The sequence below is a fragment of the Mustela nigripes genome, chromosome 3 (genome assembly GCF_022355385.1).
Source record: "Mustela nigripes isolate SB6536 chromosome 3, MUSNIG.SB6536, whole genome shotgun sequence".
Lineage (NCBI taxonomy): Eukaryota > Metazoa > Chordata > Mammalia > Carnivora > Mustelidae > Mustela > Mustela nigripes.
In genome coordinates, this window is record NC_081559.1 from 44104072 (window position 1) to 44127461 (window position 23390).

Below are 23390 nucleotides of genomic sequence, written 5' to 3' on the forward strand. Positions count from 1 at the left end.
AAAGTTCTCATTACAATAAAAACTTTTTGTAACTATGGTGGTGGATGTTAACTAGACTCATTGTGGTCATTTTGCTAAATTCACAAAGATCAAATAATTATGTCGTACACTTGAAGATAATGTCTCCTTTCTCAATTATTTGTCAATAAAAAAAGATTTGAAGATGCAGGGGCAATCGGCACCTTTTTATAAAAAAAGAACGAGAAACAGGTCATAAAGCCTCCAAATCACCAGAAGGAATACCGCAGCGAGCCTGTGCCCGGCGGGTGGAAGACAGGTGCCCGGAATCAGCGACACCTGGTAGATGAATAAGGGCGTGGCTTGGTCCCGGTTGCCAGGCGCCGGCAGGACCTTGGGTACGAACCTCTCGCAGCGTGCCGCCGGCAGGGGCGGGGCGGGGAGCCGCGGCGCGTCCGTTGCTAAGGTCGCGACGCCCTGGCGACGGGGGTGGGCCCGGCGCTCTGCGCATGCGCCGCTGCCGACTCCGGTGCACTGTGGGATGGGAGCCCGAGCGGCACGTCGAGGCCAGAGCGGGCGGCGGCGGCGGCGGGGCCGGCGGCGGCCGGGGAGCGCGGCTTAGGCTCGGCTGGCCGGCGGGAGCGCGGGCGCGGGCAGCGCCGCCATGAACTCCGCGGTGGTGAAGCGGACGCAGGAGGCCCTGGGGAAGGTGATCCGGAGGCCGCCGCTGACGGAGAAGCTGCTGAGCAAGCCCCCGTTCCGCTACCTGCACGACATCATCACGGAGGTGGGTGCCGGGCCGGGGGCCGGGCGCAGGCCGGGGGGTCAGCGTCCCGGGTGGGGGTCGGGACCCAGACGCGGGCGGGGGGCTGGAGTGCAGGTCGGGACCCGGGTAGGGTTCGAGGCCCAGTTGCGGGCCGGTGGCCGGGGTGAGGGTCGGGACCCCGGGGTGGGGGTCAGGGCCGGAATTCATGACCCAAGTGCGGGCCGGAGTGGGCCCCCAGCTGCGGGTCAGGGCCCAGGAGCGGGCGGGGCGGGGGTGGGAGGTCAAGTAGACGTCCTGGGGCAGGGCGATCCCGGGTAGGGGGTCAGGGCGGGGGGTCAGGGTCTAAGTGTGGGGTGCGGGCTGGGTTCCAAGCCGGGAGTTGGGGCCCAGGTGGAGGTCAGGGCCCAGTTGCGGAGTGCAGACCCGGCCGGGGCCAGAATCAGGGCTGACGTCAAAGTTGGACCTCCTATAGCCTAGCGCAGGCCCTGCCAGAGGAACATCCAGTAGGCCCAGTTCTGCGGTGCCTCTGTACTGAGTTCCTTGCCCTCATCTCTGCTCTCCCCTTCTCATCCCTTCTCCTGAGCCGGCTCTTCTGGCTCCTTGAGCATTCTTTCTTTCCAGACTACCCTTGTACCTGTTAGCACTCTTCTAACATCCTGCCTGGCAGAGGCGTTTCTGGGGTTCTTTTACCCCCTTCAGTGCCTCGCTCATGAAAGGTGATCAAAAATCGTTGGGGAATTAAGTGATTTATTTTTTATCCTCATATCCACAGTTTTTCTGCAGTCCATGGTGATCACGTTTTGGATGCTTAATAAATACCTGTGGATAAACTTGCTGAACGTGGTTGTAGTGGGACCCACAGGGGAAAACTGTACGAGAGCAGGTTGATGTTGGCTGATGAAGGGCACAGCTTCACCTCCGCTGAGATTGGTCGTCTGTAACGTTTCCCCAGTGGAAGGTGAATTACTGGCTGATGGAGACTGTACTTATTTGTTGCCATATCCTGGATTAGCTGAACTGGGTAAGGTACACAGAAGGTGCACAGCACACATTCTTTGTTGAAGGAGGCTATGTAGGCTCCTGGTAACTCATCTCCATGGTGCACTTAAGAAGAGCATTGAACTCAGGGACTTGGGTGTGGTCTCTGGTCTCTGGGAGTTAGGAATTAGGCTGAACTTGCAGATTTCCAAGGGTTCTGCATATTGGTCCTCAAACTTCATTTCTTACTCTTGCTAACAGGTTGGGTGTTTTATTCTCCACAGCTTTGCTTTATCATTTGCTGCCTCAACTTAGTTTATAAGGTGTACCTCTGTGTTGAAAGCCCTAACTGTGCTTAGAACTCTCTGGAATCCCACACACATCCCAGTGCTGTCTTGCCTAGCCTCTTGTAGCTGGGGCAACACTTCCACCTGTCACTAGACGGTGTTTGGGGAAGGGACACAGCTGTGTGCTGCATTACTTTCGAAGTAGGCAGGTAGTGCCCTTGAACCCAGAAGGGAAGAAGTGAGTTAGCAGTGACTGCAGCACTTACCATACCCTCACGCTTTTATCTTCTGTTAGTCCTATCTCCCCACTGAAGTGGAGAGCTGGGAGGCAGGCTGTGGGGATAGGCCTCCTCCTGTGGGTCTTGGTGTGGCACTGGGCTCCTGGAACGTCAGAGTGCCTCGAAATGGGGAAGGGGGAGGGACTTTCAAGCAGGAACTGACTTTGTGAACCAGCAGCCAGGTTGTGTGGAGGCAGTTAAGAACAAGTGGTCTGCTTTTCTTTCATGGTTTTTTCCTAATCTAATGCTGAAATGAATTTCTCTGCTTATGGAAAGGTAAATACATTAATTGTCACCTGCTTGTTAAGAATTTTAGAATGATCAACATATTGGAAAGCATTTTCGTGTAAGAGGTAAAGAGCATCCTGAAAATCTTAACTCTGAGTGTTGTTTTCACAAGTCACCACATTAGTAATTTAGCCATAGCTAAACTGTTTCTTTCATAAATCAAAGCATTGATCTTGTAAGTTTGATGTTTCTGGTCCCTTTGCTTGCCAGCAATATAGGAAAACCTCAAGAGACAAAATGAAAAGGCTCTAGGAGTATGAAGTGTAGGATACTCTTAATATTCCGTCAGGAATATATCTTCTCAGGAGAAATGATAGCATGGCTCTTAGGTAGTTGATGAGAGTGAGAGCCAGCTTACTAGTGAGACGTGCTTGGTCTCGGAGAAATTGCCTCATGTTAGCATGGGACTGTCCATTTTTCAACGAACATGACTTGCATGAATACATGTGCTTTAATTCCACCCACAACACACACATGTAGGTATATTCATCCTTCCTGCATACAGGGCAGCTGGCACTTGCCTTTCTGGTTTATTTTTTGGAAAAAGAAAAGAAAAGAAAAAAAAAAAGCTTGTTGCTACTCATTTTGTTGACTTTATAGGGACTGCTTGCATTTTGAAAAGCCCTGGTCTGAGAGAACGAGGAGCTTGGCTATCTGTGGGCGTGGGGAGGAACAGGGAAAATCACCACCCCTAAAGCTGGTTCAGGGTAATGGGGAGCTACAGGTTGACTGAGGGGAGGGACAGGAAGGGAGAAAACAAAAGTGACAATTGCACAGAGCATCCCCCTGTTGTGGTAAAGTGAGTGAGAAGAAAGACCTTTCCGTCCAGGCTCAAAACCCAGGCTGAGAGATTCCTGTTCTTTCCAAAGTCCATTCTCACCCTTGGGCCTGAGTGACCCTCGTAAGATACTATTCCCCTGCCTCTGAACTTTCAGGGCCTCCTCGGAGTCCTAGGTGAAAGTCCATATTCTTGGTGGCTTTGACAGCCATCTGGATCAGGCCCGGCCTGACACTGGCCCTGCCAGACTCTGGCCTCAGACTCCTGCCCTGAACTTGTTCTGCTCTCTTGAACAGACCTTCTGGGCCCAGGGATTGTTTAGCCTGGCACATGGGTCCTAAACACTTCTGCCTGCCACTCAGCCCGTGGGCTCAGTGTAGATCCAGCGTCTTCTAGGAAACTTCCCCTGACACCCTGGCCCCTCCTATATTTGGACCAGGGACTGATCCTGTGCTCCCTCAGCATTCTGCAGGTCTGTTGCAGTGTTTACCTGTCCACACTTCCAGGCTGGGTTCCGCCTGTGTAAGGTCTCCCGGACAGTAGACACTTAAAAGCTGGCTGAGTTATGTGGGAGGGAGTTAAATCCTGGATATGGACAGACTCCGGCAGCTCTGACGGTGTGCGGTTCCGGGGCTGAGGCTGACACAGAGGCTGCCGTGATAGGTGCTGACCACGGCCTTGATCTTTTGAAGGTGATTAGGATGACCGGTTTCATGAAGGGCCTCTACACAGACGCTGAGATGAAGTCCGATAATGTTAAGGTAGGCTGGGGGGCAGGGGGCACCCCTCGTCCTTATAGTGGATGTGTATCGTTTATATGGTGATGGGTGTTGAAATACAAGGTTGATTAATTAATGAATTGTGCTGTACTCTTTCTCATTTCACTTTCTTATTCTTTCCAGCTGCATATCCTGCTAATTTTATCCACTGAGAAAGGGAACTAGTGTTTTAAAGGTCCCTGCTAGGCTCCCACCTCAAACTAAATGCTTTATTTGTTTTTCTTTTGTTACAAAGAGTGAATATTTCCACATCTGACCTACTTTAAATAGTAAGTGTGCCTTTTAAGCAAACTGAAGATGATGGAGACTTTCTTGGATGAGTTTTTCATTTGTATTTTAAATGGAAATCTTTCAGGATAAAGATGCAAAAATTAGCTTCCTTCAGAAGGCCATAGACGTGGTGGTGATGGTTTCGGGAGAGCCACTGTCAGCAAAGCCAGCGCGGATCGTGGCTGGGCACGAGCCTGAAAGAACAAACGAGCTGCTGCAGAGAATTGGCAGATGCTGTCTCAGCAAGGTAACATGGAGGGACCAGAACGCAGATGCAGCAGTCCTGAGAGACAAAGCGGGGTGACAGGCACCCGCAGGGTGGGGGGCAGTGTCTGAGGAGGGAGCCCTGGGAGGTGTCTGCCAAGCGCAGTGCTTTGGCCTCAGAGTTCCAGAAGGACTGAGTCAGAACTATACAGTGAAACAAAGGTCTGCCATACCAGGTTCTTCAGGTGTTAAGTATGAATGAGAGAACTTCGTGGACACTGGCTCTTGGTAGGGGTGGCGTGCCCAGCGGCCAAGCCCTGCTGGCTTTCTCCTTTAGAGCCTCCTTCCAGGGCAGGGGCTGGGGGCTGGATAACTTGCTGGGCTGCTTCCTCGGAGCTTATGGCATGGCCCTGTACTCTGTCTGCCTTTGCAGCCTTTTGTGTCTGCTTCTTTCCTTCCATTCCTTCCTTCCTGTCTTCTCTCTCCTCTCTGCCCTCTGTTTTTCTGATCCTCTTCCTTCTGGCTACTAACAGCGGAGCTGCGCTGCCTTCAGAGAAAGCCGGTGTCACTACATAGGGAGTGATTCGCTACTTCCTGAGATCCTCATTGTGGGTTGGAGACTTGGCCTCTCTGCTTAGATCCAGCCCAGGCCATGCTTACTAGGGACGCCAGAGGGCATCTCGGCTTGGCGATGCCAGCTGGGCATTTCCAGGGCCTTTCTTTTTTGTGGGATCTAAGTCGGAGGGCAGAGCTAATCCGGCCCTTCGTGTACCTGATGGGTTGTGGGCTGGGGCTAACCTTCCATGTTTCCAAAATAGGCAAGAGGGTGGGTTTCAGCCTGCCATGGCAGGGGTGGGGGTGAGGATGGGGATGGGAGCTTGTGGTATCAAGGAGGCCTCCAGTGCGTCCTACCCTGATCTCCATCCAGATCTCAGGTTCGGAGGCACACAGCTGATTTCGCCCATGCCCTGGCTTCGTCCCCAGTCCCCACCCCTGCATCCTTCCTGTTACTTCTTTTTCAAAACACTTTTGACTCCCACATTCCCTGCTTAATCCTTTGCCAGCTTCCTGTTGCCTGTCTGTGGGCACAGCCAGCTCTGTGACCTGGCTCACAAGGGTCCTCGAGTTGCTGCTACCCCCTCCCCTCCTCTCTCAGCTCCTACACCTGCACCTGGATGTTGAGGTCCTTGGCCTTGGTCATGCCCTTCGTTTCTTCATCTGGCTCTGGTTGTGGATAGGTTGTTTCCCGGAGCCCTGGCCTTTCCTCTCTCCGCAGCTGGGTAGGCACACTGGTGTTTAGCTGCCGCATCTGTCCTCTCCTCCGAAACCCAGTGTGTCCTCAGCATGACATCTGGTGCCGGGTGTGATGGTCGCTCCGTGTATCCTTGGGGAGCAAGTGAGCATGTCAGTGAGAGGGATGCCTGCCCGGAGGTGTTGGAAGCTTCTGTGTGGAGTCAGGGAGGCCATGGGAGGGTTTTGGGGTTCAGTCGAGCTTGAGTCAGATCATTCTGGGAGACCCTTTCAGTACTGGGCCTTTGCGATCCTGCGGGAACCATGTGGCATCTGTGGAGTCACGCGCGGTAGCCGTGTTGTCCTTCAATGACACGCATGTCTACACTTGAGCCAGTTCAGGGGGATTGAAGTGGGATTTGCTTAGCTTGAGTTGACTCTGCTGGTCATGTCCGGAGTGGTATACTTGGTGACTGATAACAGCATTTCCTTCTAGTAGCTTATCCTTTGACTTTCACGTCCACGTGTTTAACGTGTTTAGTGAACTGTCCACGAATGTGGACACTTGCTTTGGTCTCTTGTGCTGATCTCATTTTCACCTTGTGTTCCATTTCCTCCCATTCGGACCACAAGCTCTCCAGCGACGAGGCAGTGAAGAGAGTGTTAGCTGGAGAGAAGGGGGATCTGAAGGGAAGGTCCTCACTGATGTCAAAATCTCAGGAATTGGACAATAAGAATGCACAAGAAGAAGAGCCCAGAGTTCATAAAGATAAAGAGGTGAGTTGCAGGCTGCACATATTTGAAAATAATGAGTCTTTCTAGAGTTCAGGTAAAGATATTTTAAAAAAGTGCTATTGTTGTTTGACCTTCTTTTCAGGATAAAAGGAACTCTGAAATTAATGAGAGGAGTACAAGCAGAGATCGGAAACAGCAAGAAGAAGTGAAGGAAGAAAGCAAAGCAAGAGAGAAGGACAAAGAGAAGGAGAAGACGAAGGAGAACGACCGTGAGAGACATAAAGATCCTGAACGAGACAAGCACCGAGATGGGGAGAGAGAACGAGCCAGGAACCGGACCAAGCAGGACAGAGACCGAGGCAACAGAGACCGCGACAAAGACCTGGACCATGAGAGAGAAAGAAGGAACGAGGGAGGAAAGGAGAAAGAGAGGTGGAAAGACCGGGAGAGAGAGCGTGAGCGAGACAAGGCCCGGGACAGGGACAGGGACAGGGACAGGCGGAAGCTGAAGGATGGGGAGCACTCCAGGGACCCTGACAGGGAGAAGAGCAGAGAGCATGACAAACCTGAGAAAAAGGTAAAGTCCTGCTTGAAAACCTCTGTCTTTAAGAAGAGTTTGTATTATTCTCAAAGGTGTTTCCTATCTTTGTCGCAGTGCGATGGGGACTCTGCTTCTCTCCAGCGCTATGGTAAAGTGATGCCACTCGGGCATTCCCAGTAGAAACCCAAACGGACACCAGTTTTGCAGGGGTTCTGAGCCTCTGGCTGCATGTGTGCATCTGGGTGCTTTTTGAAGATGGGGGGCCCACCCAGTAGCTACAGGAGCCGTCCTTCCAAGCTGCCTCGGTTGTGTATGTGCTCCTGGATGTGGCTGAATGTACGGAGCCTCAGGGCACCTCTCTAGGTCTTGTGGGTGTCAGCAGATACATACAAGACTTCCGATTACTGTAATTTTTGCTTAATTAAATTTTCAGGTAAATTTGTGGTTGGCCAGAAATTTTGTTCAGTTGCCGTGTTTTCTAAATGTGCAAGTTACTTTTGGGTTCACTATAGGTGGTTCAGGTCTCCGTTAGGGGCTGGCCCTGCACATGGCTGTTCTCATGGGGACAGTGTGTTACAGAGTGTCTCTGGAGGGTTGTGAAACTCTCTTGGTCTCCAGCTGCCAGGAAGGAGGGAGTGGAGGTCTGGACAGATTCAGGGTCAGAAGCGTGGGGAGGGGCGGGGACTGTGCAGCACTCATGACTCCTGCGGTAAAGGACCAGGTGTCCAGCTGGTGGTGCGGTGCCCCTCACCCTAAGGGGACAGCAGGCTGGGCTGCGCAGAGCCTGGTGCTTCCAGCAGGAAGTTTCAGAACCATCGTTGAGCTTGACGGTCATCCCTTGCTTTTCAGTCTTCACCGGGCACAAGGTCTGCGGCCTAGTCTCTTCTAGGCCTTTCATCAGGACGTGTTGGTCAGAGACTTGACTGTGGCTCTGAGCTGGGGCTTGTGGGTGCCCTGTACTTCCCTTTGGGAATATTTCCTGATGGAGAGTCTGAAGCTTTTGCCTGACGAGAATCCTCTGTTGGAAAGTTGCCCCCTCCCCCCGCCCCATAATGAGCTGTGGCTGTGTTTCTTGGTGGCTGGCAGTTTCTCTTGTTCACTCCTTCCCCTGTTTCCAGATTTCCCCCTGTTTTATGGGGGCGTGTCCAAGAGATTTGGCCTGGTGTGGGCATCCCATGGGTCCCGCTGTCCCAGAGTTTCCTGGGAGGTGCTGCCCCAACCCCCTTGACCCCTGCCTGCCCTACTGGGAATGATCCGACGGCCCCTGTGGAAGCAGGCAGCACACCAGCTGCGGAAGCTCAGGCCTGGAGGGGGACGGATGCTCGTAAGGGAAGGGTGCTCTTACTGCTGCTCAGCAAGAAACATCTTGAACCTTGATGTGGTTTTAGGTGTCACAGATTTGAGGAATTCTAAGAATATGATGAATTTTTTTCTTAACAGTCTTCAAGCTCAGGGGAGGTGTCCAAAAAGATGCCAGATGGATCTTTGAAAGACTCCAAAGCTGAAACAGAGGTAAACTTTGAAGAATAACTTCCAGAGACATAAACCATGGCTGTGTTGACGTGGTGACACCATGCTGTGGTCTCCTCTAGTCTGTGGGGACCCTGGGGTGCAGGGGATGTGGTGTAGGCTCATGCATGAGCCCTAATTTCTATGCTGGGCTCTGGGCTTCCCTTATATACTTATTTGACGGGTATGACGTGGGGTACAGAGGGATGCGGGAGTCATTTGGGAGAGGCTCTGGGTGAGGATCCAGTCTCTAGGCAGGCTGGGACAGCTAGGCTGCCAGAGGGATCCCTTCGAGTTCTGTTTTGCCTGTGTGAGGTCTGGTGGCGTATTTCCTGTGGCCGGAGCAGATCGTCTCCCTGCCTCCAGGCCCTGGAGATTCGACTCAGGCCAACTTCCCTAAAGCACTTTGCATTTCTGGGGACGTGTCCAGGCAGCTGCAAGGAAGGTGGACTGGGTGTGACACAGAGGCTGGGAGGCCGGTTAGGAGGGAGTTACGGCAGGCTGAGCAAAACCTTAGGGCTGCTGTGTGCTCGGTTTGAACACGTGTGTGTTTGCACCCAGAGCTGTCACAATGCATGCGAATAATTAGCAGATAGCAAGGGAGATGGGGTCCTCATAAACATACCTGGTAAGACCATACTCAGTGTGGTTGACGGGTTGCTGGGCTTTGGACTGCTTTGCAGAAAGAAGGATTTCTGAATTTAGAATAAGGGAGGCCTGAGAGTCCTCTGTTCACCCTCAGGTCTGGGCTGCTGAGCTGTGCGGAGTTAGTGGTTGGTGTGTCCTATTGCCTCTTTGTTCTTCCTCGAGCAGCGTCTGCATAGTAAATCTTGATGCACTGCTGTGTTGTGCCTCAACTAATTCTGTCTGTTCTCCTTTCTTTAAGACCGAGATTTCCACTAGAGCGTCCAGGTCAGTGGCAACAAAAGCATCAAAACGGCGATCCAAAAATGCAGTGGAAGGTACTGAGTATTTATCATATAAGGAGCTGAAAATATGGGTATTAATCATAGTATCTGGTAGAAAAACCACCGTGTGGTCAGAATGCAGATCTGCCATTGGGGGGAACAAAGACTATGTGAAAAGGATGAAGATATGTCTCCCTTTCTCTCTCTCTCTGCATACACACACACCCACGTGCGTGCCTGTGTACATGTGTGAGCACATGACACCAGCGGCAGAGTACCACCTCTTTGCTAGAGATCTGTCACAATCTAAAAGATGCGATCGAACTATAACTTTCCAGAAATAGCTATCAGTCACCCTTTTTTGTTGACTCATGTCTTTGAAGTCGTGGCTCAGTGCAGTCCTGACTCAGTGGCCAGCAAGGACTTGGGGTGCGGGGATCACTTGTAGGTGATGTTCCTGCATTTCAAAACAGCAGGCCCCATCTCCTGGGAGTCGTGCTCCTAAGATCTGAGGTTGAAGTGAGCAGACCTGGCTGGGGGTTTGCTTGAGGGTCACACCGGTTCAGCCCAACCAGCACGCAGGACAGGAGGGTCCATCCAGGGCAGGCAAGTGCTGCTGGGGACCAGTGCTGTTGCAGGTTTTCAGATGAAGTGTGAGGTTACTCTGAGCAGTGGTAATATCTGAAATGGGGTCCTTTTTCTAAACTGTTAGAGCAGCATGGCAGGAGAACCATGGTTGGAATTTCTCCTTCAGAATAGTACATAATGCTTTCATGAGCTTTTCCCTCTGCGGGCCATCTCCAGAGACAGGTTCCCCAGGGAGGCCTGGCACAGAGGGCAGGGACGTTGGCCGTGTCGGCTATGGGGTATGTTGACCAAACCCTCGCCCTATGCCTTTCCCACGGTTTCCAAGGCTTGCTGAGTCTGGGAGGTGAAATATGAGCAGTGTTAGCTCCTTTGAATTGCTAGGGAAATTGTGCATTTTTATGTGTGTTTGTAATTTTTATTGACTCCTTGGGCTTGTCTGTCCTTTGCAGGGTTCCTCACTGCTGTGCTGGCCATTGCAGTGTTATTCTTTTTTTTTTTTTTTTTAAAGATTTTATTTATTTATTTGACAGAGAAATCACAAGTAGATGGAGAGGCAGGCAGAGAGAGAGAGAGAGAGGGAAGCAGGCTCCCCGCCGAGCAGAGAGCCCGATGCAGGACTCGATCCCATGACCCTGAGATCATGACCTGAGCCGAAGGCAGTGGCCCAACCCACTGAGCCACCCAGGCGCCCCTGCAGTGTTATTCTTAATTTGCATAAGCTCACTGTATATTAAGAACATCTGCCAGTTTTTACATGAGTGTTCCCCTCACCCCGAAGTTCATTTCTACTCATTATGTTAGTTCCTGACTTGCCTGAGTGTTTAATTTTTATGCACTGGAAGTGACCAGTCTTTTTGTTGGTGGTTTATCCAGAGATTTGAGAGATGAAGATTTGTGTTTTGTCATGCATTTTTGTACTTAATCTTTTTAGTTAGTTATTATTTTAATTCATGCTGTAAGGTGACGTTTATTTTTTCAGAGTAACTCATCAGGTGTTCCAGAATCATTCATTTGAAGCCATTTTATGTGTTTATTCTTCTCGATTATTTTAAAACCATTGAGCCAAAGAATCTCCCCTCCCATAAACAGAACTAATAAACTGATCAGGTTTGTGTCCGACCCATGTTAAACTTACGCTTTCCGGATTTGGGGAAGATTGGATATTTCTGACCCCAAGTTAGTATGGGCGTCTCCCCGTGCACGTGTGGGGCTGTGTCTGTTCGTCCTGGATCATGACAGTTTGTTTTTGGTTGGTTTCAAAGTGGCATCTCCTTCTCCTTGTCTGTTCCTCTGGTGACTGCTGGAGTGTAGAAGCATTGTGGACTGCGGTCCTTGCGCTGCAGACTCGCCTTGTGTTCAGTCGTAGCCCGCAGCTCTTCTGTCGAATTGTGTTTTTTGGTAAGCCGACAGTTGCTGTTGTCTGCTTTTCTAGTATCTTGGCATGTGCATCTGAGTTTGCTGGCGAGCGGGCTGCCCACGGGCTCCTTTTCTGTGGCCACTAAGAGAGATGATCACCGAGGTTTGCAGCCTTCCTGATACTAGCCTTCCTGAGCCAACAAGCTGATGGCTCACCCTGCTGGTGAGCTGGGCACAGATCTCACAGTGCGGCCGCACCCAGCACAGCCTGTGCTCCGCCCTGACCTTCTGCCTGACTTTAATGGGTCACATTTAGGCGACTGTCCAGCATATGGCAGGAGGGGGAGGCACCCCGTGGCCTGAGGGGATCAGCCTTGCATTTACTGGAGTGTGGGGTGTCCTGTTTTTAAACATATTTAGAATCTTAAAGCTATTCTAGGATCTCTATAGAATCCAAAAAACATTCTTCTCAAAAGTACAATACTTTTGATTTGTTGTTAAGTGGCAATTATAGCAGAATAAGATACTAAGAATGAGTATACTGTACAGCATTATGAATTAAGCTTAATACGTACTTTCATTACGCAATTTCGTATCAGGAAGAAGGGGCTCTAGAGCCAGTGAAAATAGTCTTTCCCCTGAAAAAGAACATAACTCTTCCTACAGTAAAGCTAAGAAGGAGCACACCGTGAAGCAGCTTGGTAAGACGATGCAGGCCCCAGAGGGCCTGCGACTGTTGGGGAGTTGGCACCTTGCTTCCCTTTGACCACCGAGCAGGTGGAGCCCTGTGGAGGGCTGCCCTGCTGGACGTGGGGCTTGGGCCTAGAGCGGAGCGGGGGCGGAAGGGCCCTGAGCCTTGCCCGCTGAGTCGCGGGGCCACCCTAGCCACCAGCCTAGCATGGATCAGTCACAGGCTGGGATTTTGTACCCGGGTCTGCCCTTCTTTGTTCTGCAGATACTGATGGAGGACCTGCCCTTTTGAGTGCACAGTGTGGAGGGACTGGACAGATAATCAGGAGACCACAGGGTGTGCCCTTCCACGTTAGCCATGAGTCTTCTGATGTCAAATGTAGGAGCGGGTGCACAGGCGGAGAGGCCCTGGGGAGGGGACGTCTGGACAGAGAATTGACTGGGGGAAGGAGGACCTGTGAGTGTCTAGGCTAGGGCAGAGGCCCTGAGCTGGGGACAGCCTTGCCTGTTGGAAGGCAGGAGGCCTGGCAGTGAGGCTGGGTGGGGAGGCAAAGTGATAGGGTCTGCAGGAATAGGCAGGCCCGAGGCGTTGGGCCATGCAGGGTGAGAGTTTTGTAGTGAGCGTGAGTAGACATCCTCGGAGGACAGTAAGCGGACTGAGGCATGACTAGGCAGATGTTAGAAACATCCCCTTTTCAGAGTGTGGAGGCAAGTATAGAGGCCAGACAGCAGTTCGTGTCCCAGTAAGACTGACAGCCAGGACCTGAGCGTTGCTGCTGAGGATGTGCTCAATGGAAGGGATAAGAGTCGCTGTGACTAGGTGGCCCTTCTTAGAGGAGAGGGCACAGCGAGAAGACCCATGGAGGGGTCTGGGCACCCAGGCAGTGCTGTTGCTGGAGTGTGAAGGCTTTGGGGGAAGCCTGTTTGCTGGGCTGGGGGGCAGTGCCAGGAATTTTCACACGTGGAATGTGAGGCACCCACTACCGCATGGCCCGGCAGTGTGTCCAGACAAGAGTGGAGCTGGAGGCCCACTCTTCAGGGAGGGAGTTGGGGTGACTGAAGGTAAAAAAGAAGTTGGGGGTTTTTCCCATGATGGTGTTTCCTGCTGTCACATGAAGATCCATGTGAAGTTAGTGTAGGGGAGCGTGGAGATCAAGACAATGAGCCCCAGAGCCAGCCAGGACCCATGGCGAGGGGCAGTACAGCATGTGGTCCTGGTAGAGAGCCCGGGGAGGGAGGAGTGGTGGTCAGGGGCGTGTCCTGGGACCCCGGAGGGGACCAGGTAGTGTGAGCCTGGTGTAAAGCCCTGTTTGTCCTGACCAGAGCCTCCCACAGGCAAAAACCTCTGCAGTATTTTAATCTGTCACTGTTTTACATCAGGAAGAAAGGAAGATAATATTTCAGCTAAAATGTTAGATCCTGTATTGTCTGGATTAAATCATGAAGCAGATCAGGAAACTACGACTTCAGAAATTGGTAAGAAAAAGATACTCTTTAGTTTATATTTCTCAGCACCTTGATATGAAATATTTATCTCTCAACATAATTGAGAGAGAGAGAGAGAGTCTGTGAGAGAGAATATGAGAGGGGAGAAGGTCAGAAGGAAAAGCAGACTCCCCACGGAGCTGGGAGCCCAATGCAGGACCCGATCTCAGGACTCTGGGATCATGACCTGAGCTGAAAGCAGTGGTGTAACCAACTGAGCCACCCAGGCGCCCCAATAAAAAAAAGAGAATTTTTTTGTTCTTCTAACCACAGGCTAGTGAAGATCAGAAATGACTTGATACACCACTTGCTTTAATTTCCTAAATTATATGAGAAAGATTAACTCAGTTTTATTTAACTCTTACGTGCCTTTCTAGGTGTGACTTCCTTTCACATCTAGATAAAGATGCTTTCCTTATCTTGCTGTTGGGATTCCGCATGGTGATGTGGATGGTCAGAGAGAGAAATGGTCGTTCAGCTCTCCCATTCTGCCCTGCTGTGTTGTATTAAGAAAATGCCCCATAATAAGGATTTTAAGGTGCTTGCCAGGGCACGTTGGGGAGGTTGTTCCCTGTGGCAGACGGTGCAAGGGGTATGCGTGCATCCCTACCCTGCAGCAGTGAGACGTGTGAACTGGGGATTTCAGATGGGCTGATCCTTGATGAAGAGCAGAATTTGCTGTGATGTCAAACTAAATTCTTAAGAAATACTAAAAATCTTGAGTGACATATGGGGGAAAATAGAGTGTAAATCTTGACTCCAGGAAAAGATAAGAATTTGTTTAGGCTGAACTTGTATCTTTTTGACTTTCAAAAACTCTGTGCCTATAGCTAGGATCATGGGAAGCACATCTTCTGGGCACATGCTTTCTCTTTAAGAGGTTGGATCCCTGAGAGCAGCTGTGTTTTTGGTCAGGGCAGCTGCTTTGTCCTGTGTTCTCTGGGCTCAGCAGGGGCACAGGGAAAGGTGGGCCTCTTGAGAGGTGGTCCCCACTGATCTTATTCTGAGCAGGTCAGCTTTTCATGGTTTATGTAGGTCCTCAGTGGTGTGTGGTGACTGGTGTGGGGTGACTGGGACAGGGGGTGCCGAATGGGAGCAGAGGATGAGTTCTCACTTGACCTTGGGCTTGCACTGGGGGGCCTTGTCTGGGCTGCAGGCTGGTTCAGTCCGCTCTGAGCAGGGGAAGTACCAGGTGGTCCCTGTGCAGCAGGAGGGGGCTTGGGTAGTGCTGCCCATTTGGGCAGATGTGCCCACATCCCAGACCAGTGGGAAGATCCTGTGCCTCCTGTTTGCCCACCTCTTGGCCTCAAGCTAGCTTCATGGCACGTCCTCTGAGCCACAGTGACCTCGTGGTAAATGGCTCTTTAAACGCCTGCTGTGCGACTCAGTGAGGTCTGTCCACAAAGTGGCTGGCATGTCGCATGTGTGCCTGGCAGATCTGCTTCATGGATCTGTTTAGTGACTGCAAGCCCCACGTCAGGGTGAGGCATCGCATCCTGGGTTGGTAACGTGGATCCAGAATAAAGTGCAGAGGCCACTCAGACTACAGTAGTACTGACTACTACTGTAGTACCCAGTACTACCAAAGTACCCTCACTTTGTAGACACTACTGACCCACCGCTCAGTGTTCAGGGAGTGAGGTTCTGGGTGGAGGTTCGGGCGGAGCCTGGTGCCATCTGGTGGTCAGAGTGGAGTCCTGCACTCTGTCCTGGTGGTCCTGTGACCCCTGGTGTCTCCTCCCCTCTTCCTGCCACTGCCTGGGCCCTGGCTCCCTGTTATCACTGTCAGTCACTGTCATGCCAGTGACAGAGGTCACCTGTGCTGCCGGTCATTTGACTTTGGGATTCACGGTTTGTCGGCAATTGTCACAGCTGCGGAGTTTCTCACTGTGTGTGATTTCCAGGTGCAGTGCTGCTGGGCTGGCCTGGGAGCCTTTCCTCCTGCTTGCCCTTCACCTTGAGCTGGTGCATAACAGCGTCACCGTGCCCCCGCTGTCCCTGGGTCTGACAGTGGCCGCAGGGCCGTCACAGGACCACTTGTTTGCTTCCTCTTTCAGGGACACTGAAGAGCTCAACAAGGAAATTACCCATTTCTTTCTCAAACACGAGCCACTTCTTCCCTGCTCCATCTTGGAATGCTTGCGGCGTGATGAGCCTCGTTCTGTTTACAGATGTTCGACGGTCCAGGTTCTCCTGGAACACTGTGCCGTCTGCGTGTCTTCAACTTGTTTGGCTTCTGTCACTTAGATCATTTTGTCCAGTTGTGTAAAGGTTTTTACTATGAAAATGCAGAGGAGTAGGAAGAACTTTGAACCCCCTCCGACCCCTCACACAGATTCAGCGGTTCTCATGTCTCATCATAGGTGTGTTGTCTAGGGCCATATATTTTTATGAATGATTTCAAAGTCTGTTAAACATCCTGACATTTTAAATACTTCAGCATCAGCTCGGAAAACAAGAGAGATGTGCTGGGACACGCCCCAACATGGTTCCCTGTAGCAGGGTTACTGTTACCTGGTAGTGTCGAAATCTTCATGTTTCCGAAGTGTTATTTTAAAAAACAAAAAACAAGAAACAGGGTTCCATTAAGATGAACACACTGTATGTTTTTTATTCTTTTACTTTTTAAATGACTTGAATTCCCATAGTCCCCAAACCCCGTATGCTCTCGTCTTACTTTTTTAGTCTAGCGCGCTGACTGTGGAAGAGATGAGGTGGCCAACCTTGTAGAATGCTCCACCCTCTGGACACTCATCCATTTCCTTGTGATGTCACTTCACTTATGACAGTTCTCTCCCCCTGCTTCTCCCCGTGTTTCTGTTTGATCTGAAGGCCTCATTAGCTTTGGGTTGAACATCTGGCTTCGCTCTGACCCTACATAGGCCAGCTGTGCCTTTATCTTGTGTTCTGTCTGGTTAAACTAGTGCTTCTGTGTCCCGTAACAGGATGCTCAGACTGGTCGCTGGGCCTGGCAGAGCCCCTTGTTGTAGGGCCTGGGTATCTGTTTGCATTTACACTTGGATGTCACCAGGAGCCCTGTGCTGTGAGCATCTGCACAGCACGCAGGCAGAGTGGGAAGCGGCTTGGGCGGTGTTGGGGGCTCTACCTGGTGAGTTTCAGGGATGATGACTGACAGGCAGGCACTTGGCCAGGCACAGTGCTCCCTGCTTTATAAAGCACAGATTCCCATTACCGGAGCGCCGTAAACTGGGGGAAACCGAGGCTCTGAAGAGGCGAGGAGCCTGCTCAAGCTGGGAAATCAGGACGCCGGGACCACACCCTTCCCGGATGGGTTCATTCATTCCTGGTGATTCGGACAACAGATTTTTTTTGCCAAGTCATAATAATTTTTATTTTTTAAGGGTGTGTTATTTCTTTTCTTTAAAGCTGTTATTTTGCAGACTGGTTAATCTGTCCTCTGATTAAGAATTGATTGTGGTATTATCAGAACATATAGTCTGTTTCTCTGTGTGTATTGGAGTTTTAGTAAAGCTTACTTAAGAATATTAGGAAAGATATTAAAACGACCATCATAGGCCTCTCAAAAAAAAAGTGCCACTAGACCTTTGAGGAGAGGAATGGTGCAGAGTGTCATCAGTCCCCTTGGGCTTTGGACAGAAGATGTTGCATTTGGAAGTTAAGTTATTGTGCTGGTAGTTTTGAATGGTGTAGGAAATTTTTGACACTTTCAAATAAAATGTAACAATCTAAAATTTTTGCATGTTTTCTTTTAAAATACAGTTGCCAAGCTTATGTTTATTTTTACATTTGTTTTAGAGTTTAGTATTTCAAGTTGATTCTTTGGCTACCTTAGATTTAATAAATAATTACTTGAATCACTGTTTAAATGGTCATTTTTATAGATTGAAAAAAATTCCCTTAGAAAATTATGTCATCTACTCTGTGAGGTTCTATTACATAAATTCAGTCTTTGATAATGATAGGTTGATTCTGATATAAACTGTTTATTTGAATACTTTTAAGAAATTATAAGATTGTATTTTAGGAAAGGGAACATTTTTTGAATTTTATTTTTGTCTTCTCCTGGTTTAATTTTAGAGTGGGGGTCCTTTAGTGGTGGATTAGTTTTCTACCCTGAGTCCTACCACATTAAAAATCTTTTCCTGCAGCACCTCCCTACCCCCTCCTTTATTTTTAATATAAAAAAAGGTATTATTTCTCGGGTATTTGATGTTTTTTCGATTTTTATAGACATTGATACATTAGTTAGTAGTTCACGGGGGCTTAGGAGCTTTCAGTGTGTCCAGGACTGTGAACTGTGGCACAGGAATCTTTCTTTCCCTCCTGCTTTGCTATAGTTGTCACTTAACTGCAGCTTCTCATCTGGGCCTGGCTGCAGTGAGGAGGTGGTGGATGGAGACAGGTAGCGTTAGGAAGTTTCTGGAAATGGGGGTAGAGGGACCAGTTTGTTTTGGCTTTGGGGATCCCAACCTCCTCCTGGGCTGAGTGGGCCTGGGGCCTTCTCCTATTCCGCGCACCCCTTTCCTCTCCTAATCCCACAGCCACAGCTGGGAGGAACATTCTTTGGTCAGGTGTGTGTAAGCTCGCAGTGTGGGAAGGCGTGGACAAGTAGGTGTGCTCTCTGCTGTCGAAGCCTAGAGGACCAGCCTGCCGTGGACATTGTCCTGACTCGTTTTACACTGTTTTCTGTCAGGAACAAAAGAAGCTAATACTAACTCAGCTAGTGTTTCAGATGATAACTCAGCGAGTATGTGGCGGGAGAATGTTGAGCCTGAGCCAACAGTGAAGCAGAAAGGTAAGAAGGACGCCCTGTCTTTGCCCCTTTCCCAGTGAGGGAGACTGAGCCACTGCACTTGCATGCTGGGGGCACCTCTCTGCGAAGGGGTCACCGCGGCTCTCTGACCCACATGGGGTCCAGGCCCTGGTTCTTCATACCTGCAGGACCAGATGTGGCAAATGACCCCCTTGTGCGGTCTTACATCAGCCAGGGTAGGGCATGTGGTCCTGCTGTGGTGGCCCCGGCCCCTCCCAGGTCCCCGGTGCTCTCGTGGAGGTTGCATATGAAGCCTGGCAGTGGTGAGAGGCCCCGGACACAAGCTTCGGGGTCTGTTCCAGGGAGGCCCATGGGCCGAACCATGCACCCCCACATTTTTTGTTCAGAGAGGACTCTGAAGCAGCTGGAAACACGGTCCTGACCCCGTGTTTCTCTCTGTAACGTTCTCTGGGTTTCTTCAGCTGTGCCTAGGTGACATTCTGCTTTTGGCACCGTCATTCCCAGCAGTTACGCTGTGGGGAAGGATACATTTGGGCCCCAGAGCTCCTGGCAGGCGTGGTGGGGTGCTGGCACCCGGTGGTCCAGTGTGTGACACCCTGGGGCTGGCGCCTGTCGGTGTGTTTGCCTTGGTGGGCAGAGCCAGCCTGGAGGATGCCCAGGGCTCAAGGGATGTCACCCTGGCATGGAGGCAGGGAAAGCTCCCGCAGGAGGCTTTGTCCCATATGCGTCATGTTAGTTTAGGAGCCTTAGCAGCCTGGGCTGGAGTGGGGGATGGGGGGATGGGCAGGTTCCGGGGTACTTCGGGCAAGGGCTGTGCCAGAGATGGCCCGTGAGTGGCCCGGGGTGTGGTTTCCAGGGCGAGGGAAAGAGGGCCTGCATGCCTTGCTGGAAAGAGGCTGCGCTGGTGAAGGGTCCAGAGAAGACCCAAGTGTCTGGGGGGCAGGAGCCCTTGCCAAAGGGTGGGAGACCCCATCTGTGATGGGGGGGTCCGCTGTACACACTCTCCCTTTGGGTGTTGGCCCTGAGATCCAGCAGTTGCACGGGAACTTGTAGTCTGTCCCCAGCATTGATGGTGGGAGTTTGGAAGAGAGCCCCGGGGTCTGGAATCCAGGGCCCCATATCGCACACTGGCTGCCACATGCTGGACTCTGTCAAGCACACTCCAGATGGCGTGGCATTGAGGAGAGACTCTGCCACTAGCTGCTCTGGCCCTCGGGCAGTGCTGTCAACTGGGTCGAGCTCCAGTCCCGCATTGCTGTCACCCCATCCTTACAGTGGTGCTGTCTGGAAACGTGATTTCCAGGCCCCTCCTAACCCACAGTTTGTGAGGCTCTGTGGGTGCTGGGCCGTCCTCTTCTCTGTGCAGTGTGCCCTCTGGGAGGTTCCTGTGTCCCACACCCAGAGGTCCTGCAGGGCCTCCCACTTCCTCTTGCCCCATAGGCCTGGCTTTTCTTCTCAGAGTCACCTTCTTTAGGGCACCATTTGTGTCGGTCTTGGACTAGTAAACAAAGATCTGAAGTTCACCTCAGCAGACAAACTGTGGTGTCTGAGGAGTGCCGTGTGCCCTCGGGAGCCCTGGACCTGGTCCTTGTGCGTGGAATAGGTCCCTGTGTGGAGGTGGGCTTGTAGTTAATGGGGGATGCCCGGCAGCTCCCTGGGGTCCTTGGCTCAGACTTGGACCTGTGCCGTCCTGGTGCGTCTGAGGCTTTGGTCCTTTGTCTCAAGTGTGTCATGCAGAGAGTATCCTCTTGGGACTTTAAGTCCACCCCCCGCCCCCACCCCCGCCACAGTGCTCTCCCGCTCATGTCCTTGTGGCCACGTAGGTCCCATTTGTCCCCAGAACACAGCCTCCTCTCAGATCTCTCTCATTTGTGTCTGTGACCCACTCTCTTCGTACTCCTGTTGGCTCTCTTCATTAATAGCATTTTAGGATTCATAGCTTGCTTTGTTCTCTGTCTTTCGATTTTCGAAAATAAAGTCTTGGCAGTGGGACACTAGGATTGGCTATGTGTTCCCTGACAGGTATCCACTGTTACTTGGTTTGTGTTTTTCCGTAGTCCTGCTATTTAATGCACTGAGCTTTACCAACACGGAAGTCGCTTTTCTGATGTACCTTATTATTATTATTATTATTTTTTGCAGGTGACTCTCCTAGTGATGCAGGTAAGGAACGGCCTGAACTGGGTGTATTTGATATAAATTTTGCATGTGTGTGTAGATACTAACATGTATTCTCAGATTTGTTTTACACACTGAGTTAGTGAAAGTATATTAAGGAAACATAACTATGTTACTTTAAGATTTAATTTATGTATCCTTTGTTCCAGAAGAATGTATTTCACTTCCGAGAATAAAACGTGTATTTCTAAATTCAAAGTCTGATTTATCCTATTTTCTAAAATACAAAGCCCTTTTACTTAAAATGCAGGAGTAAATTTAAGTGCTTTAGTAGTTAGGGGTTGTTACTTACTGATTTAATTTTTTTATTAAAATGAAGAAAGTTTTACTCAGATTATAAAAACCATTTGGCACATAACCAAAGTAGAGTTTTTTAAATGCAGAAAAATATCAAGAAGGAAGCGAAAAACACTGTTTCTAATCTAAATGAATGTCCATCTAGAACCCCCGTTGTGTGTGTGTGTGTGTGTGTGTGTGGTGTGTGTGTGTGATTAAATACCTTACTATCCTCAGTTTCGTGTTAGGATGGTGACACTGTTCTTTGCCGAGGGTCTGCTGACGTGACCCACAGTTGACACTAACAGGTGGTGGGTGGGGAACATCTGGACACACAGATCGCATGTATCCGTCCCTCTCAGGTTGTATTTCCTTTATGTTAACTTGCTTGACTAGATGAACCTACCTTTTGAATTCCATTTCTTAAGAAATTGAACCAGTTTGTATTTCCAGGGTTTGAGTGCACCCGTCTCCCCCAATCTTCACTGAATCTAGGCATGAATTGTCTGTTTTATCTTGATGAAAATAAGAGATGAATAAAGCTCATGTATATTTGCGATTATTGGATTGCTGTCTTTTCAAGTATTGATTACCTGTTTGTATTTCTTCCTTCGTGAACTGCTCACTGGATTGTCATGCTTCAGAAGGAGAAGTTGGACCTTCTGGCCCAGAGAAGCCTGAGGTGTCCGAGAGCTCCGAGCTGCCAGGCGAGCTTCCAGCCAACCTCAGGTCTGTGGGCCCCTGTCCAATGCCCGGGTCGCCACCGCCTGCTTCTTTCTGCACCTCCCACAGTTCGTTTAGTGCTTGAGCTCAGTTATGTGCAAAGAAAGCAGAAACCATTTAATTTAATTTTCCTGTATTGGATAGAAGTTACTACACATAGGACATTATAAAGATTTAGAGAAATTCATAATTATGATAAATTATATTTTGATTACTGAGAGTTACATAATTCCTTTTGAGCCTAAAAATTAATGAAAACATAAGATTAAAAGATGGACACTTTTAAACCTGACAGATTAACGGGATGTTCTTAACATTCTGCAGAATGTGTCCCGATGAGCATGTTGATGGTGGGAAATTAGTAGTATTGTTAATCTTTGTTTCTTGTTGTCCCTTTGAAATGTCCAAGTGTGTCATGTCCCCTCTTTGGTTTTCCCGGGTTTGGGTTTAGAAGAATACCTCGGCCTGGGAGTGCGAGGCCAGCACCCCCCCGCGTGAAGCGCCAGGACAGCGTGGAGGCGTTGACACCAGACAGGTGAGACCTCTGTAGGGGTGCTGTGCTGGGTGGGGTGAGGGCGGGGTGGGGCCACTGCCAGCTGACTTGTGGGGAAGCCGGGACAGGCCACATGCCCCCAGCCACACACTTAAGTTAGCTGAAGAGAAAATGTGCTTTATATTTATTGCATGGTGTGGGGGTAGGGGAGTTATTCTTTAAGAGAAGTTGGGGGCCAGGGGGAGTATTTTCTAAACATAGAAGCAACAAGGGGGAAGATAGGAAAAAAAAAGATTTCAAGGCTTAATTGCACACAAATATAAGATAAAAGGTCAGAAAGTCATAAAGTATGTGAAAGCAAGCCACAGACAGGGCTCTCTAAGTGTTACAACTATCCCTGTGGATGTAGTGTGATCTTTAGAGGAAAGTACAAGAAATCAAAACATAAAAATAGAAAAATAAAGCAGCCCAGACCGGCATGGTTTAAAATAGAGCAGGAGGCAGGAACTGGGGACAGGTGTGGCTGCATTGTAAGGGACACGAAGGATTGATGCAGGAGGTGGCAGGAGGGAGAGGTTGTGAGAACATTACTCTTCATTGTTTCTGAGATGAGGAGATGGGCGCATGTGTCTGGTGATGGGACCGACCTGAGGAGATGGGGAACTGGGGAGGTAGGAGCTGCGGGGGTGGGAGGATTGGTGGAACATCGTCCCTAAGGGGTGGGGGGACACAGAGGGATTGGCTTTGGAGGGGATGGTGCATATAGGTGAGTTCTAGAATAGAAGCTGCCCACTTGTCTTGTGAACCCAGAGCAAGTCTGGGCGGGGAGGCCCAGAGCCCTACTCCCAGGGATCGGGTGAGGGTCCTCATCTGGGGTCTTGTCCTCTTCCCAACCCCCAGCCTTCTGTGAGGCTATGTCTGGAGACCCCAAGTAGTGTCAGGACTGGGAGGGCCTAGAGGGAATGTTCTTGGCATCTAGCTGGGCAGTGGGGCAGGGGTGAGGTCGAAAGTCCCCCTCAGACTGGCAACCCCACCCAGAGGACCGTAGGCCCAGAGGTCTGTGGCGTAGCATGCGAAGCAGGAAGCTGGGCTGCCTCTGGGTGCACGTGGTGTGAAGTGCTGCCGTGGACTTTGTTCCCCCACCTGGGCAGGTGCCTGTTGTGGGCTCTGGGCGGGCACAGAGACAGAAATGTGGGCGATGGTGGTCCAAGAGTGGGGTGCTCAGGTTTGAGGTTGGGGGCTTGCTGCCAGTGGCAGTGCCCAAGGGTGACCCTGAACGTGTAGCTGGGTGATGGAAGCAGGATGGTGGCAGGAGGGCTTGGGGACCCTAGAGCTA

General features: G+C 50.5%; 1 protein-coding gene across 6 annotated transcripts in view; it reads left to right on the forward strand.

Moving 5' to 3' along the window:
• Positions 1-550: 550 nt before the first annotated feature.
• Positions 551-23390, forward strand: part of TRAF3IP1 (TRAF3 interacting protein 1) — a 68888-nt gene continuing 46048 nt past the window's right edge. For 4 of the 6 annotated variants that reach the window (XR_009403084.1, XR_009403085.1, XR_009403086.1 and 1 more), the window contains exons 1-11: positions 551-745; positions 4026-4094; positions 4468-4629; positions 6450-6593; positions 6694-7128; positions 8533-8604; positions 9488-9563; positions 18304-18405; positions 20527-20547; positions 21483-21567; positions 22013-22096. Coding sequence is in view for 3 of the 6 variants with exons in the window: in XM_059393831.1 (XP_059249814.1) it covers positions 623-745; positions 4026-4094; positions 4468-4629; positions 6450-6593; positions 6694-7128; positions 8533-8604; positions 9488-9563; positions 18304-18405; positions 20527-20547; positions 21483-21567; positions 22013-22096 (1373 nt within the window). In the remaining 3 variants the exon portion in view is untranslated. Of the gene's footprint in view, positions 746-4025; positions 4095-4467; positions 4630-6449; positions 6594-6693; positions 7129-8532; positions 8605-9487; positions 9564-13523; positions 13620-18303; positions 18406-20526; positions 20548-21482; positions 21568-22012; positions 22097-23390 lie in introns of all 6 variants that reach the window. The other 2 variants (XM_059393833.1, XM_059393832.1) reach the window with 2 other exon arrangements.